Source organism: Gavialis gangeticus, unplaced genomic scaffold (genome assembly GCF_001723915.1).
Source record: "Gavialis gangeticus isolate Ggan-Ray unplaced genomic scaffold, GavGan_comp1, whole genome shotgun sequence".
In the NCBI taxonomy this organism is placed as follows: Eukaryota; Metazoa; Chordata; order Crocodylia; family Gavialidae; genus Gavialis; species Gavialis gangeticus.
The window spans coordinates 4,114,330-4,127,752 of record NW_017728960.1 but is presented as its reverse complement, the minus strand read 5'-3'; the positions used below and the strand labels follow the sequence as shown (position 1 = coordinate 4,127,752).

Below are 13,423 nucleotides of genomic sequence, written 5' to 3'. Positions count from 1 at the left end.
TATGAAACTGCTATCGTCCATGAATTTTAGTCCTTTCTTGAACCAGGCTAGAATATCTGTCTCTGCAACTTCCTGTGGTAATGAGTTCCACAAGTTAACTGTGTACTGCATAAAAAAGTGCTTTCTGTGATTAGTTTTAAATCTGTTTCCTGCTCATTTCAGTGGGTTCTTCTAGTTCTAGCATTCTGGGACTTCCCTATTCACTTTATCCACACCTTCTGTAGACCTCTATCATACCCCCGTCTCCTTTTCCAAACTGCAGACACCTAATCTTTTTAGTCTCTCCAGGTACGGGATCTGCTCCATACCCCTGATCATCTTGGTTGCTCTTCTCTGTATAATTTGAACAGACAGAATATAGTGAACATTGCAGGAATGGAAGAAAAGGTCAGCATAGTAGGAAGAATGGCTTGGCAGGCATGTTGATGGCTTTCCTGTGTCCTAGAAATTTGGAATACTGGAAGAACTAATTTAATGAACTCTTGCATGAAATCTTCCACAGTGATTCATAGTTGTTAGGGGCTGGAAGGGACCTCATCAGGTCCAGTCCCCGTGCACTAGGGCAGGAAAGACTGCTGGGATTAGATGACCCCAGCAATATGGGCATCAAAATGTTTTTTGAAGATTGCCAGGGTGGATGACTGTACCATGTCTGGGGGGGGCCTGTTCCAAACCCTCAGTGTTGAGGAAAGCAGCAGCATACGATGCAAGCTAGAGCAGGGGTGGGCAAAATGGTGGATCCAGCTGGTGGCCGGACTCCATTTCCCAGCAGCCATTTCCCGCATGGCTGGGGCTGGTTTCCATGGAGACCCCAGCAGCAGTTAGTGTATTTGGTAGCTCCAGCTACAACAGAGTTTTTCCTTGGAGCAAGGTATCTGCATAACTATAACAACTGTATTTTCAGGTGATGCTGCAAAAGTCCCTGGAAAAAACAGGAGTTCCTACAGAGCCAGGAATAAGAGAGGACGAACTCGTGCCAGCAAGGACACCTCTAAGTTGCTGCTGCTCTTTGATGAAGACATTCTGGAGAGAGACCCTCTGCGAGAACAGAAGGATTTGGCATTTGCACAGGCCTATCTGAACAGGGTAAGCAAGCATCTGCTGACCCTTAGCAGTCTTATCTTCCTGGACAGAAGGTGAATCTTGTATTTTCTTTGTTACATAGAATTAACCCCTGTGCCACTTGGCTGAAGGGATCCATCTCGCTCTTATTTTCAGAGTTTGTGACTCTGCTGAGCTTAGTTCTTATATCTCTAAGAGTTGGGAAAGTAAAGCACTGGAGAAGAGCTGAGTAGTGGAGAGGCTATTGAATTAACTTGTCTTTGTGAGCCAGGGGGAAGTCTCATAACTGTCCACCCCTCTTTGCAGGTACGTGAAGCCTTGCGTTCTGTTCCTGGGAAGTATGAAGACTTCCTTCGTGTTATCTATGAGTTTGAGACCAGCTCTGACAAGCGGACGGCTGTGGACCTCTACTCCACCTTGCAGAACCTTCTGCATGAGTGGCCACAACTGCTCACAGATTTTGCTGCCTTTCTTTTACCAGAACAAGCTCTGGAATGTGGACTGGTAGGCAGAAGGGGAAAAGTGCACGGGACAATTTGAACAGAAGAATGTGAGAAATGTCATAGGAGTGGAGGAAGAGTGAAAGAGCTAAGCATAGTGGGAAGGATCAATTAGAGGGGAAGTTGATGGCTTCCCCATATTCCAGGAGCCTGGAATATTGGAGGAACTTATTTTTTAAGGAACTTTTGCATTAAAATTTCCACAGTGCTGCAGAAAGCTTCAGCATGATGGAAGCTAGAGTCATCCCTTGTTCAGCATTTAATGAAGATAAAAACCTATTGCCAGTAAACATGCTTAAGATAATTTCCCTTGTTGTATATTGTATGTCTTTAGACTTTAAGCCAGTTCTCTGCCACTACTCTGTTCTGCCTGAGGTCTGCAGTGCAGAGTCCTGAGTGAGATATAAAACACTTAACTGGAGGGGGATGCATCTTGCTTAGCTTCTCAAAGTAGATTAGAGATGCCTGTAAAGGTAGCCTAATATGTGAAGAGTGAAAAGCTCTCGTTCTTCCTTTTTGGACAGTTTGAAGAGCAACAAGCATTTGAAAAAAGCCGGAAGTTCCTTAGGCAGCTGGAAATCTGTTTTGCTGAAAATCCTGCCCACCATCAAAAGATTATCAAAGTCCTGCAGAGTTGTGCAGACTGCCTCCCCCAGGAGATCACAGAGGTAACCAGCCTATCCATGTGTCCCCTGCTTCCCCTGTCGAGATCATAGCAATGTTAACCAGCCTTCAGATACTTCTTCACATGGGATGACTGCAGAGCTAGATGTTCAGTAAGTGCCCCAACCTGCTGTCCAAGACTATAGAGCTGTCTTGCCCATGTGAACCTTCTCTCCCACCTCTACCTTCCTCAAGTTATCTTGCAGGATGGTGCTTTAGTTTAGTGCCTCTGCCTGAGGTTTTGGAGATATGCTTCTTTACCAGCATTATACCTGGAAGCAGAATGATCCCAAAATCAACAGCAATCTGGATGTTAACACTGCAAGCTGGAGCCGTTGTGGTTCTAGCAAAGGAGTTTGTTGGTAGTGCAGACTTATAAGTAGGAATCTACTTAAATCTCTGTGATTGCCACAAAAAATAGCATTGGCTGTGATTTCCCAGGAAATCAACCAAAAAACCCCCAAACTTAACAAAAATAAAATGCTGGCTTCCCAGTGGGAAACGGTAGTCTTCCTGCTGCTGCGACGGGGTGGGGATGGGCATGGGACAGGACAGACACACCACCGGCTGGTAGGGCAGTATGACAGTGGCTGCCCCCTTATGCCTCTGGCAGTCGGTGCTGAGGGGCAGGGCTGCACGAGAGCTGTCAAGATGGCAGCCACCCCTCTGTCCCTTCTTCATCTGGGGCCTCTCCACCAATCAGCACTGAGGGGTGGGGTTGCCATTAAATGACCACAAAATTGGCTCTTTGGGCTGCCACCAGGCCACAAAATTGCTTTCTCTTGCTGTGAGTTAGGTGGGTCCCTACTCAGAAGTCCTAATTTCCCAAAAAGAAATCTGTGAGTTGCTGTGTTCTCCTTTGGGGATGGAGCATTATCTTACTCTGGACCTTCTTTCTGTAGTTGAAGACCCAGATGTGGCAGCTGCTGAAAGGACACGACCACTTGCAGGATGAATTCTCTGTCTTCTTTGATCACTTACGACCATCAGCCAGCCGCATGGGAGACTTTGAAGAGATTAATTGGACAGAGGAGAAAGAGTATGAGGTGGAGACACTTTCCCAAGACTAGGAGAGAGAAGTAGGAGGCTAGGGACTGATGGCCCTAATAGGGAGGCTATGAATTTGGAGTGGAGATTCGGGATTGTGGGTGCTTGGGGACATATTGGGGGGTGACCATTTCAAGCTCTGTGGCCCATTTATGTTGTTTCTAATGTGCCTGTGGTCCTGCTGCCCTGAAACAGGGCTTGATGTTATGAAGCCTCTTTGTGGAAGGTGGCAAGAAAGCTTAAGTCCAGTGGAGAGCACCTCTTGCCACTCTGGTAACATAGCCTCTGTGCTTCTTTTAGTTTGATGGGTTTGAAGAGGTGTCATTACCAGAGGTAGAAGAGGAAGACGAAGCCCCCAAGCTGCACACAACCTCGAAAAATAGAAAGAGGAAAGAGATTGGAGGCCAGAACAATGACAAGGTGGGACTGGGATGTATGATTAGCCCATAGCATGTGGCCTCTTCAAAATTCTTGGCAATTGTATGTCTAGGAGGACTGATGTGTATGTAGAGAGGTGATCCCAGTCTCTAAAGTGTTAGGCAACAGAAAGGCTTCTGTCCAGACTTCACCTACTTTGATCTCTGGCAGCTTATTTGAATTCTCACTGGGGACAACAGACTGGCCCTTTGTCCCTCATGCCTCCTCTGATAGACTATCCATCCTGTGACATACTTCTCTTTGGTATGCATGTGTTATGTATGCAGTTATCAGCTGGCCTTCGTTTTTTTTTCCAGGAGATGGAGTGGGCAGATGGGGGGAAAGAATGTTCGTGCTCCTGCCATGAAGGGAGTAGTGACCTCAAACTAAAGAAGAGCAAGAGGAGGACTTGCAGCCATTGCAACAGTAAGGTCAGTTGAAGGGCAGAACACTGGATAGTGAGAGCAATGGACAGTCCCACTGCATATCCCATTGTTCAGTATTTTGATGTTCTACTGGGTCCTGTCCCTCCTGTCTCCAGACTGTTGTATAAAACAAAAATTCTCAAAACATCAGGTGTCTATGAACACCTACTTCTTGAGCTCTGACTTGGCGATGAGCCTCTTTCAATGAGTGTCCTGCTTGCCATTAACTCTCCCTCACCACTGTATTACGTAACAGATTTTTATGCTCCTCCAGGGCAGGGAGTAAAGACTCTGGAGAGGAAGCTTGCATGGTTCCTTTGTGAGCTGACCATTCATCTAAGGACCTGAGAGTAAATAAAGGAGGCTGAGTGGGAACTGGGGGACAGTGACGGTTGTCTCCAGAGCTGCGATGCTGTGGCCTGGGCAGATTCACTGAGTGTAATAAAAAGGTTCATATTGTCATCTGCAGGTGTGTGATAGCAAATTCTATAAAAATAAAGATTCCCAGGAGCTTACTGGCAGCCTCTCTCAACAAGAGTTGAGCCCTCAACCTGAAGGAAAGGATCCTGGGATGTGTAAAGAGTCTGCAGAAGACAACCTGGAGTACAGAGATGTGGAATGTGTCCAGAGCAGAGTAAAGACCATGTCTAGGAAAGCAGATTCTCTGGCTTCAGGTTAGTGAAGGTCATACGCATGGACAATAAGTACTGCATACCTGTGCAGACTGGCTCATGTGAAAACTAAGCAGTATAGGGCTTAAGTGTCTTCCCCAATATTAATCAGTAGCCTGTCTGGGCCAAAAGCATCCATCATCCATCCATTGTGAACTGCCCTGATTGTTTGTGAAACATTTGCCTCTGTGGCATGCGTGACAAACTTTGTATCTTCTTCATATAAGCTACTGGTAGACTTAAGTGCCCTCTCCATCTCCGTTCCATCTGTCCATGATGGGCCCCTAGTTATTTCCCTCATTCTCATCTTAACACAGCAGCTCAAACCAATGTCCCTTCAGCCTTCCTCTAAAACAATCGGTATTCGACCTTTTTTCGGAATATGCTTTGGTGGTGGGGGGAGGATAGTGATGGGTGCAAAGCACAGGCAAGGTTCTCTCTGTTCTCTGGCTTATGGTACTTTGCAACAATCTCTTCATATTCTTCCGAACTTGTTCCTACTAACAGCTGATCTAATCTTGTTGAAATTCCTGGGTAGGGTCTCGCCAGGAAGGAAAGATGATCTTATGCAGAGCTGTGTCTTCTGAAGGAGGAACACTTCCTGATAGTCAGCTCTCAGAAATGCAGTCTGCAAAAGCTGGTATTACAGATGCTGCAAAGGGAAGTCAATGTGGCAGCACTCCTGGTTGGCCCCATGTACAAAGAGTTAATCTGAAGCTAACTCAGCAGACAAAGAACAGCCTTTGCACAGTAGGAAGTAATAGTGAAGTAAGACTAAATCAGAAACATCAAGGAGATGGCCCTGCCAAGGACATTTTAGGGTCTGCATCTGCTAAAAGGAGAGGCTTCACAGGGGCTGGTTCAAATCCTGGAAGGAGTTTGCAACAGAACACAGCCTCTCAGTCACATTCATCAGCAAAACCTACTGTCCTTGAAGGAAAACTTGAAGGAAGGCAAAACTGGGCTACACCAGTCACAAAACTAGAACTGAAGGCACTGGGTAACAGCTCACGCTCACAGGCCTCCAGTAACCACATTGTTTCAGAAACAGATTATACAGTCTGTGCTGGAGAGTCTCCTGTTGACCTGAAAGCACAGGGCAAGCTCAAGGCAAATACCTGTGAGTGCATTTTCCAAGTGCAGCAACAGTCTGAGGAGCTGGAGTATAGAGCAGCTCCTGCCTCCTTGGAACAGAGAGAAGAGGAGCTGCAACAGAAAGTCATGGAAGCTACTGTGTGCGCAAAAAACAGCAAAGTCAGCTCTACAGGGGAGAAGGTTGTTCTCTGGACAAGGTATGTGCTTGTTCATCAAATTTTACATTCCTGTTGTATCTAGTGTTGGTGGAAAGTCCTCTGTTAGTGAAAAACTTCCTTAATTTCCAGCTTGCTAATGTTTTCCTTCCTTCCTTCTCCCCTAGTGTTTTCAAGCCCATCAAAGGCAGCTAAAATCATGAAATATGCCTGTCCTCTCTCATTAAAAATACTATCTTCATTATGGGCAGCTATAATTGTAATACTGTGGGTAGGGGAAAAGTATAATTCATAGAATCATAGAAGTCGGGTCAGAAGGGACCTTGTAGATCTTCAAGTCTGACCCCCCGCCTGGGCAGGAGAAAAACTGGGCTCAAATGACTCCAGCCGGGTAGGCATCAAGTCTCCTTTTAAAGACCCCCAGGGTAGGAGCCAGCACCACTTCTCTTGAAAGTTGGTTCCAGATCCTAGCCGCCCTCACTATGAAGTAGTTCTTACAGATGTCTAATTTAAACCTACTCTCCAACAACTTGCGGCTGTTATTCCTTGTTATGCCAGGGGGGCTAAGGTCTCTCCCAAACCCTTCTGGTCCCCCCTAGTGAGTTTATAGATGGTCACCAGGTCCCCCCTCAGCCTTCTCTTTTCTGCAGGATCCCCTTCCAGAGAGGAGGCTAAGCACAACTCGTGTTGGAGCTGGCCTTTTCAAGTAGTGAGGCTAGTGTTGCAGAGTAGATAGCTGCCCTATCTGAAATAAAGGCTCTTTGTGTATGAAGTGCCTGAAGGGGCAGTCTCCTTTTCATGCCCTATATTACCTTCTTAACTGTTCAACTTCTTCCAGGGAGGCTGACAGAGTCATCCTAACCACCTGCCAGGAGCGAGGAGCCCATCTGGAAACCTTCTGTGCCATTTCACAGAAACTGGGCAATAAAACTGCTAATGAGGTAAGAGCTGTGGGAAGAACCTGCACACTCCTAAGGGTGAGCAGAAGACGTGCTGAGAGGCAGAGATGGTTACTGCATTAACACACCTCAGTCCTGGGTTCTATTTCTCCCCTGTACCATAAGCAAAACCAGACTTCGTTCCTGTCACAGAGCTACTGAGGATTATCAAGAGGACTGAAATTGCACAAGGTGTTGCAAGTTAGGATATGCATCATCAGAAGGGGGACTGGTTCTCTAAACCTAGTTTTACAACCCCTATAGTAATGGTTCTCAACCTTTTTAGACTCAAAGCACCCCTTGGAAAAAGGTCAGCTCTTAGCTTTCACATTGCTTGACTATGGAAAAATTGAGATCTTGCAAAGAACTCAGAAAGCCTACAGCAGCTTATAAAGTCTTTTGACACTGGATTCCTATTTGAAATCTGTGTGTTTTTCTTGTATTTGCACATTTAACAGAGCTAATAGCGCACAGCCTCCTTATAAGGCTCTGTAATTGAAACTCAGACCTATGGAATTTCCCGCCATCCCATACTAGCCCTAACTTCTTGAATTTCCCTTGCGGCTAAATACTCCCTATGGAGAATGTGTGAACTCTTCCCTTAAGAAGGAAGATGATTTTGCCCAGTAAGATGAATCCTGAGACTTACAGTGGTTTGCTCTTACCCCAGTCTAGCTCAGCTCCATTTCTGTAATGCAAATGTACCAGCCTCCTCCCCTTGTTTTCTTCACAAAAGGTTATTTAATCTTTGCTCCCACTTGCATAAATCTTTGTTTAGACTCTGTACGCTCTTGCCATTATACAAACAACTTTGGGGGTCCTTACTTCTGGCCTGTCTTGTTCCTCAGGTTTCCCATCGATTTAAGGAACTAATGAGGCTCTTCCACACATCCTGTGATGGGAGCTCTGAGGATGAAGAAGATGCAACAAGCACCAGCAATGCAGACCAGCTGTCAGATAAAGATTTGCTCCTTTCTGAGGAAGAACAGGATGACTGAAGCTTTAGGTTGTTAAAGAAACTACTTCAAAAAGGTAGCTGCTGGCCAGTTTGCTGCTAGATGGATGCTCTGGTGGAGGTAGGCATGAGTGTTTGCACAGGGCTGTACTTCATACGGCACCTTATTTTTTTGGGACGACATACACCTGTGACAAGCTGTATGCCTACGTAAGCACAGACCTGAATCTGTCACGTGAAGCATTGTTGGGACAACATTATTCAGCCACCTTTCAAAGGAGAATTTTGTAAGGATTCTGTGGAAAACAGGTGATTGAGTACAGTGGCTTAGACACTGGATCCATAGCCACTCTGGGTTGTGAAGCCCTACACTAAGTAGCCCTTTGAAGTCTACTGGATTATTGTGGATAATGCAGTTAAACTTCTCATGTAAATAGTGTATCACAACATGCCAATGCTTTCTTGGGAAGTAAATACTTTCCCAGTTTTATTTTATTTTTTTTGTTTTGCTTTTGTAAATTTCCTTGATGTGCCCAGTCCATATCTGGATAGGTTACAAACAAAAAAACCCCATATTTATTGTGAGTTTCAACATACTTTAAAGCATAACTTAACCTCCTACTCTGTGGCGATAAAGTGGCAGTATCAGTGCAAGTACAAGCTTGAAGAACCACACATCAACTTCAAGCAGAAAAAGACTGGTACTTGTATGAAGGTTCTCTCCTTTACACCAGAATTAAAGGTCGTTGAACAGATTGTAAGCCCCCCTTTATTACTGTAATAGAACTTTGGCCTCACAGATTAGGTTTGTTCAGAAAGTTGTTCTTTAGTGGTGATGTTAATTTGACACTACACGGTCTTTCCCAGCTTGGTAAAAGCAAGCAGCGTTAGTCTGAGTCAGCTTCATCCTCTGACTCATCTGGCTCCGAATTTCTTTTATAGCATTGGGATAGAGTTCTTAATTCATGCAGGGCTTCCTGAAAGTCATCAAGTTCAATTCCCGCAGCAAAAAAGCTAGCCCAGCGCCGCACATCTACCTTCTGTAGTTCCTTGTATAAACTGTAGAGTGCTGTATGCAGAACAGGCGAGGACTGCAGTGCTGTTAGTACAGGAATACTTTCAACAGCTGTGGGGGAAAACATCTCCAGTAAGACTATTCTGAAAGCAAAGTCCAAGTACATTACCTACCATGTTTCTTATCCATTCCCCTTTTCATCTTTCCTTACTAGAGGATATGTTTTGATTGACTGTGTAAACATAAGCCATCTCCCTCCAGCTACTCATGTCTCTTTTCCTGCTGGTTTTTTATGATAAACTGGGAGGGAGATGTGCATGTTAGCATCTTACCTGCTGAATGTGAGCGAGGCTTGTCCAAGAGAAAACCTTGTTTGTTCAGAAGAGGGGAAAAAAACTGGGGATATGGGGACTGCACTTTACATGGGCTCTGGAGCAAATGTGAAATGCTGCCATGGAAACAAATTGAGCCAGTTAGCCAAAGTTCACCACTATCAGTGCCCAGTCAGTGACCCTTTTCCTCCAATGCTGTATTACCGACCTTAATGTTCCAGGGGACAGCATATTTAAGTAGTTTCCCAGAACCTCCTCTCCAGTTTCATAAACGTGGAGGGCAGAACTAGGTTGCGTCCCAGGAGGAAAGTTACTGCAAATAAATAAGCGTGCATTATAATGCTGATAACTGTGCCTGAGCCAGGAGGCTGATGTCCTGAAGTCAGTAGCAGGTAGTTAAATAATGCAAGGGTCCTGTAATTCTTCATAATTAACAGACCCTCCTTACTAAATCCCAGCCCCTCTTTTAACAGCCTGAGAGGACAGGTAGATTGCCTGCTGCAGCATCTCCAGAACTAGACAGTCCTTCCAATAAGACATTCCTGTTGCTACTACCATTAAGTGCCTGAGCTCAAAAATAGACACAGGGTCCAGCTCTCTCTTACCTGATGTGATTCTCTTTGCCAATTCCTCTCAGCACAACAGATTGAGCAAAACAGAAACTGTCCTTTTGCTCCCCACACGAAGACAAAGGTTTCCATGGCACTGCATGCTGATAGCTGCACAAAGCATCTGGCAGAGAATGACCACGTGATACAGAAAAGGGTATCGCAGCCCCTGCAGCCACCACCTGAGAGCCAGAGAAATAACAGGCTTGTAGAAGTGCCTGTAACAAATGGGATCCCACAGCTTCAGCTAAGGATCAAGGAGGACTTGTGCAAAACTGTTTGAAACAATCAGCAGACACATGACAGCAGGTTACATAATGTCCAAACACACAAATGACTAGTTCATAACTAAGAGGACAGGTGCTGAGGATGTAGGTGGACACTACGCTGATGGAACAAATTAATTTGCACCCACAGCATTAAACAGTGAGTCTAAAAGGTTGAGCAATTATGGTTTTTAGAATGAACCCAACCTTTCTCCCAGAGAAGTTCAGTGCTTCCGCGAGCTGCATCATGGAGAGCTGAGAAGTATGGAGTCTGTAGGGAACAGTCATGGTCTCCAGTGCTGCTGCCAAGATTGCACTGCTGTGATAGTTTAGAGAGGCCTGCAGAGAAGTAATTAAACCACAGCAAAGTTACCGTATGAAAGTGTTACTTAAAAAATTCTATTGCTTAACCAAGGGACCAGTACTTGTAGCTTCTATTCGCAGAGACAAAACAACAGTTGGTAAGACAAAGTTTAGAGTATTTAAAAATTTAGTTAAATTTTTACAGCATGGGCAACAGATGCTCGTTGGTTCTGGTGCACTAATCTGTTTTGAGGTTTTATTCAATCAGGAGAAAGCTGTTTAATAAAAAGACTTCATACTGTTGTTCATTCCCTCATTAGCAACATTGCTGTGGACACTAGTGTAAAGATTCCATATGGTACTACATGTGTCCAGGTGGGGAATGTTTATGTTGAGCTGGGATTAGATTAAGCTCAGGTTGCTGGAATTGATCTAATGCTGATGGAGGATTGTGAATCAGACTGCAGCAAGCTACTGTCTGGCTGAGCTTAGAACTCTGACCCAGTTTGGATTTCCTCTGCAGTTGCTCACATTCACCACCTAAGCACACAGCGAGTCAGTTAAATAAGATCTGAAGCCCGCAGAATGAGTTCAGCTCTGGGGCACAGCCCCTCTGGATCTGTTGTAAATAAAAGCTGCTGAAGTTTGTTCAGAAGGGATCACAGAAGAGTAGGGCTGGAAGGGACCTCATGAGGTCTTTTACTTCTGCCCTGTGCTCAAGGCAGGGTCTTCCCTGACTGAGCTATCCCAACGGAGTGTCTTGTCTAACCTACTCTTGGCATTTTTGAGGAATGGACGTTCCACAGCTTCCATACATTCCAGTGCTTGACCACCGTCATGGTCAGAAAGTTCCTCCTAGTCTAATAAATTGCCTCTGCTGCGGTTTGAGGCCATAGCTCTTAGTCTTGAGGAAAAATCCATGTCTGTTCTCTTTGTAATCACCCTTCAGGCACCTGAAGACTGTTACCAGATCTCCCCCATGTCTTCTCTTCTCCGGACTAAACAGCTCTAGTTCCTTCAGCCTTTCCTCTCAAGTCATACTTCACAGGCTGTACTGGACTCTAACCTGTCCACATCTTTCTTGAAGTGTGGGACCCAAAAGTGGACACGATGCTCCAGGTGAGGCCTCCCCAGTGCCAAATAGAGCAGCAGGATCACATCCCTTGATTTGCAAATCTGTTGTTCACCTTGAATTAATTCATATGGTTGAACTGGAGAGTACAGCAGAGGGGAAAGGTGAACTATAGACATGTTCAGGGAGAAAGCAGATTAGTATTTCTCTATTATCAGAGAATAATTTGCCTGTGAATAAACAAATCACCCGCACAACTTTTATAAGGTTACTGGCAAGCAGTTTTAGGTTTTAAATTGAGGGGAAATAAGCATTTAAAATGTGGGATGGATTTGAAATAATAGTGGTGGATCAGAGAAGTGTTTAGAATTTCAGAACATCTCTACACGAAACATCAGTTTTTGTTTTTATTGGTATGACACAGTATGGAATAGAGACTAGAACTGGCCAAAGTGTCAAGCTTTCCATACTGTAAAGTGCTCCCGAGGGCACCCAGGGTCAGTGCACACAGCATACTTACATCATAATGTATGTATGGTAACGTAATGGGCGCTTGTGGCCTGAGGCCCAGGCTTCCATTGAGTGACAAGGGGCAAAAGAGTGAGCTGTGCCTGGAGAGGTGGACAGTTCCCAGCACTGTGTTCATAAGCCTGTAAAAATCCTTGCAGGGATCCTGCAAAGAAAACCAGAGGTGCCAAAATTCCTTTTAATTTGCACGATCTCCTCATACCACCTCACTTCCCCACTATTCACTTACTCCAGTATTACAAATTATTGGTGTTAACCCCCAGGACAGGATTCCTCTCCCTGAATATTCATCGCAGAGAAGTTCAGTCACTTTGGCTCCAACCCCAGAGAATCCATCATGCATGTCACAGAGAATCTGAAAACCCTGTTTAGAGAGAAGTGGAATCTAAATTTCTACCAAAGTGCAACAAGAAAAGGTTCTCAAACAGCTAAGCCTGGCATACCTGCAGATAATCGCACTCCTCTATAAAGAAGTGCAGTTTATCTTCCAACTCGTCTAGATACATGGGTTCACGCAGGAGACTTTCACCCTGCCCAAAGGCTTCCAGGCGATTGGAATCCCTAGAAGAGAGAACAAACCGAGCGGCATTTGCTCCTTTCAGCCTTTTGTGGGGGTCCTTTAGTAGGAAGGACACATGATTCTTCCCCCACTGACATGTATGCAATTGGCAAGGTGCTTGAACTGCAGTAAACCCACTGTACTATCTTGGCGCTACGCTTAATGTTGCCTCATTTTGCTTTTGAGGTGAAAAACCTACCCATCATGATTGTACCGCTGTATCTCAAAGATGCTCCTAGGATGTAAGTGCACTCTAAGGTAATCGGACCAAACTTGTCCTCTGCCCTCCAAATGGCAAACCTGGGAAGCATCCAGGCATAAAGGGAGCTGAGATACATCTGCAAAAGAGTTATTACAGAAAATAGGCCTGCATCCCTCATGCACGAAGCCACATCTCCAACCCACACAATAGGTAGTGAGGGTCTCTGTTGCCATTTCTTTTCCTACCCCTGGTAACTAACAAATCTTGTTCCATTATGGTCTGTGCCCCTCACACTATGATGCTATTACAAAACCTTAAATCACTGCCGCTCTCTCTCAGCTTGACAGGATGGCACTGGATATAGTTTCATAGTTAGTAGGGTCAGAAGGGACCTGAGCAGATCATCAAGTACGACCCCCTGTCACGGCAGGAAAGAGCACTGGGGTCAAATGACCCCAGCAAGGTGATTGTCTAGCCTTGCCTTAAAGACCCCCAAGGTAGGACCCAGCACCACTTCTCTTGGAAGTTGGTTCCAGATCGTAGCTGCTCTGACAGTAAAGTAGCACCTCCTGATATCTAATCTGAATCTACCCTCTGCCAGCTTGCGATC

The 13,423-nt window shown here is 45.2% G+C and overlaps 2 protein-coding genes across 4 annotated transcripts in view; one reads left to right on the top strand and one right to left on the bottom strand.

Moving 5' to 3' along the window:
- Positions 1-8,418, top strand: part of GON4L (gon-4 like) — a 40,692-nt gene extending 32,274 nt beyond the window's left edge. Inside the window, exons 22-31 of one of the 3 annotated variants that reach the window (XM_019528132.1) lie at positions 905-1,086; positions 1,369-1,566; positions 2,087-2,230; positions 3,128-3,271; positions 3,573-3,692; positions 4,007-4,120; positions 4,584-4,788; positions 5,324-6,077; positions 6,874-6,976; positions 7,822-8,418. In XM_019528132.1, the coding sequence (XP_019383677.1) occupies positions 905-1,086; positions 1,369-1,566; positions 2,087-2,230; positions 3,128-3,271; positions 3,573-3,692; positions 4,007-4,120; positions 4,584-4,788; positions 5,324-6,077; positions 6,874-6,976; positions 7,822-7,971 (2,114 nt within the window). In that variant the 3' untranslated portion in view covers positions 7,972-8,418. Of the gene's footprint in view, positions 1-904; positions 1,087-1,368; positions 1,567-2,086; positions 2,231-3,127; positions 3,305-3,572; positions 3,693-4,006; positions 4,121-4,583; positions 4,789-5,323; positions 6,078-6,873; positions 6,977-7,821 lie in introns of those variants that run through there. The other 2 variants (XM_019528139.1, XM_019528150.1) reach the window with 2 other exon arrangements.
- A 261-nt stretch (positions 8,419-8,679) lies between these two features.
- The window catches only part of MSTO1 (misato 1, mitochondrial distribution and morphology regulator), a 6,953-nt gene continuing 2,209 nt past the window's right edge, over positions 8,680-13,423 (bottom strand). Inside the window, exons 3-11 of the mRNA XM_019513279.1 lie at positions 12,811-12,922; positions 12,496-12,613; positions 12,282-12,416; positions 12,045-12,197; positions 10,357-10,488; positions 9,881-10,065; positions 9,484-9,588; positions 9,276-9,391; positions 8,680-9,054 (exon numbers count right to left, since the gene is read on the bottom strand). Coding sequence (XP_019368824.1) covers positions 8,816-9,054; positions 9,276-9,391; positions 9,484-9,588; positions 9,881-10,065; positions 10,357-10,488; positions 12,045-12,197; positions 12,282-12,416; positions 12,496-12,613; positions 12,811-12,922 — 1,295 coding nt within the window. The 3' untranslated portion in view covers positions 8,680-8,815. The remainder of the gene's footprint in view (positions 9,055-9,275; positions 9,392-9,483; positions 9,589-9,880; positions 10,066-10,356; positions 10,489-12,044; positions 12,198-12,281; positions 12,417-12,495; positions 12,614-12,810; positions 12,923-13,423) is intronic.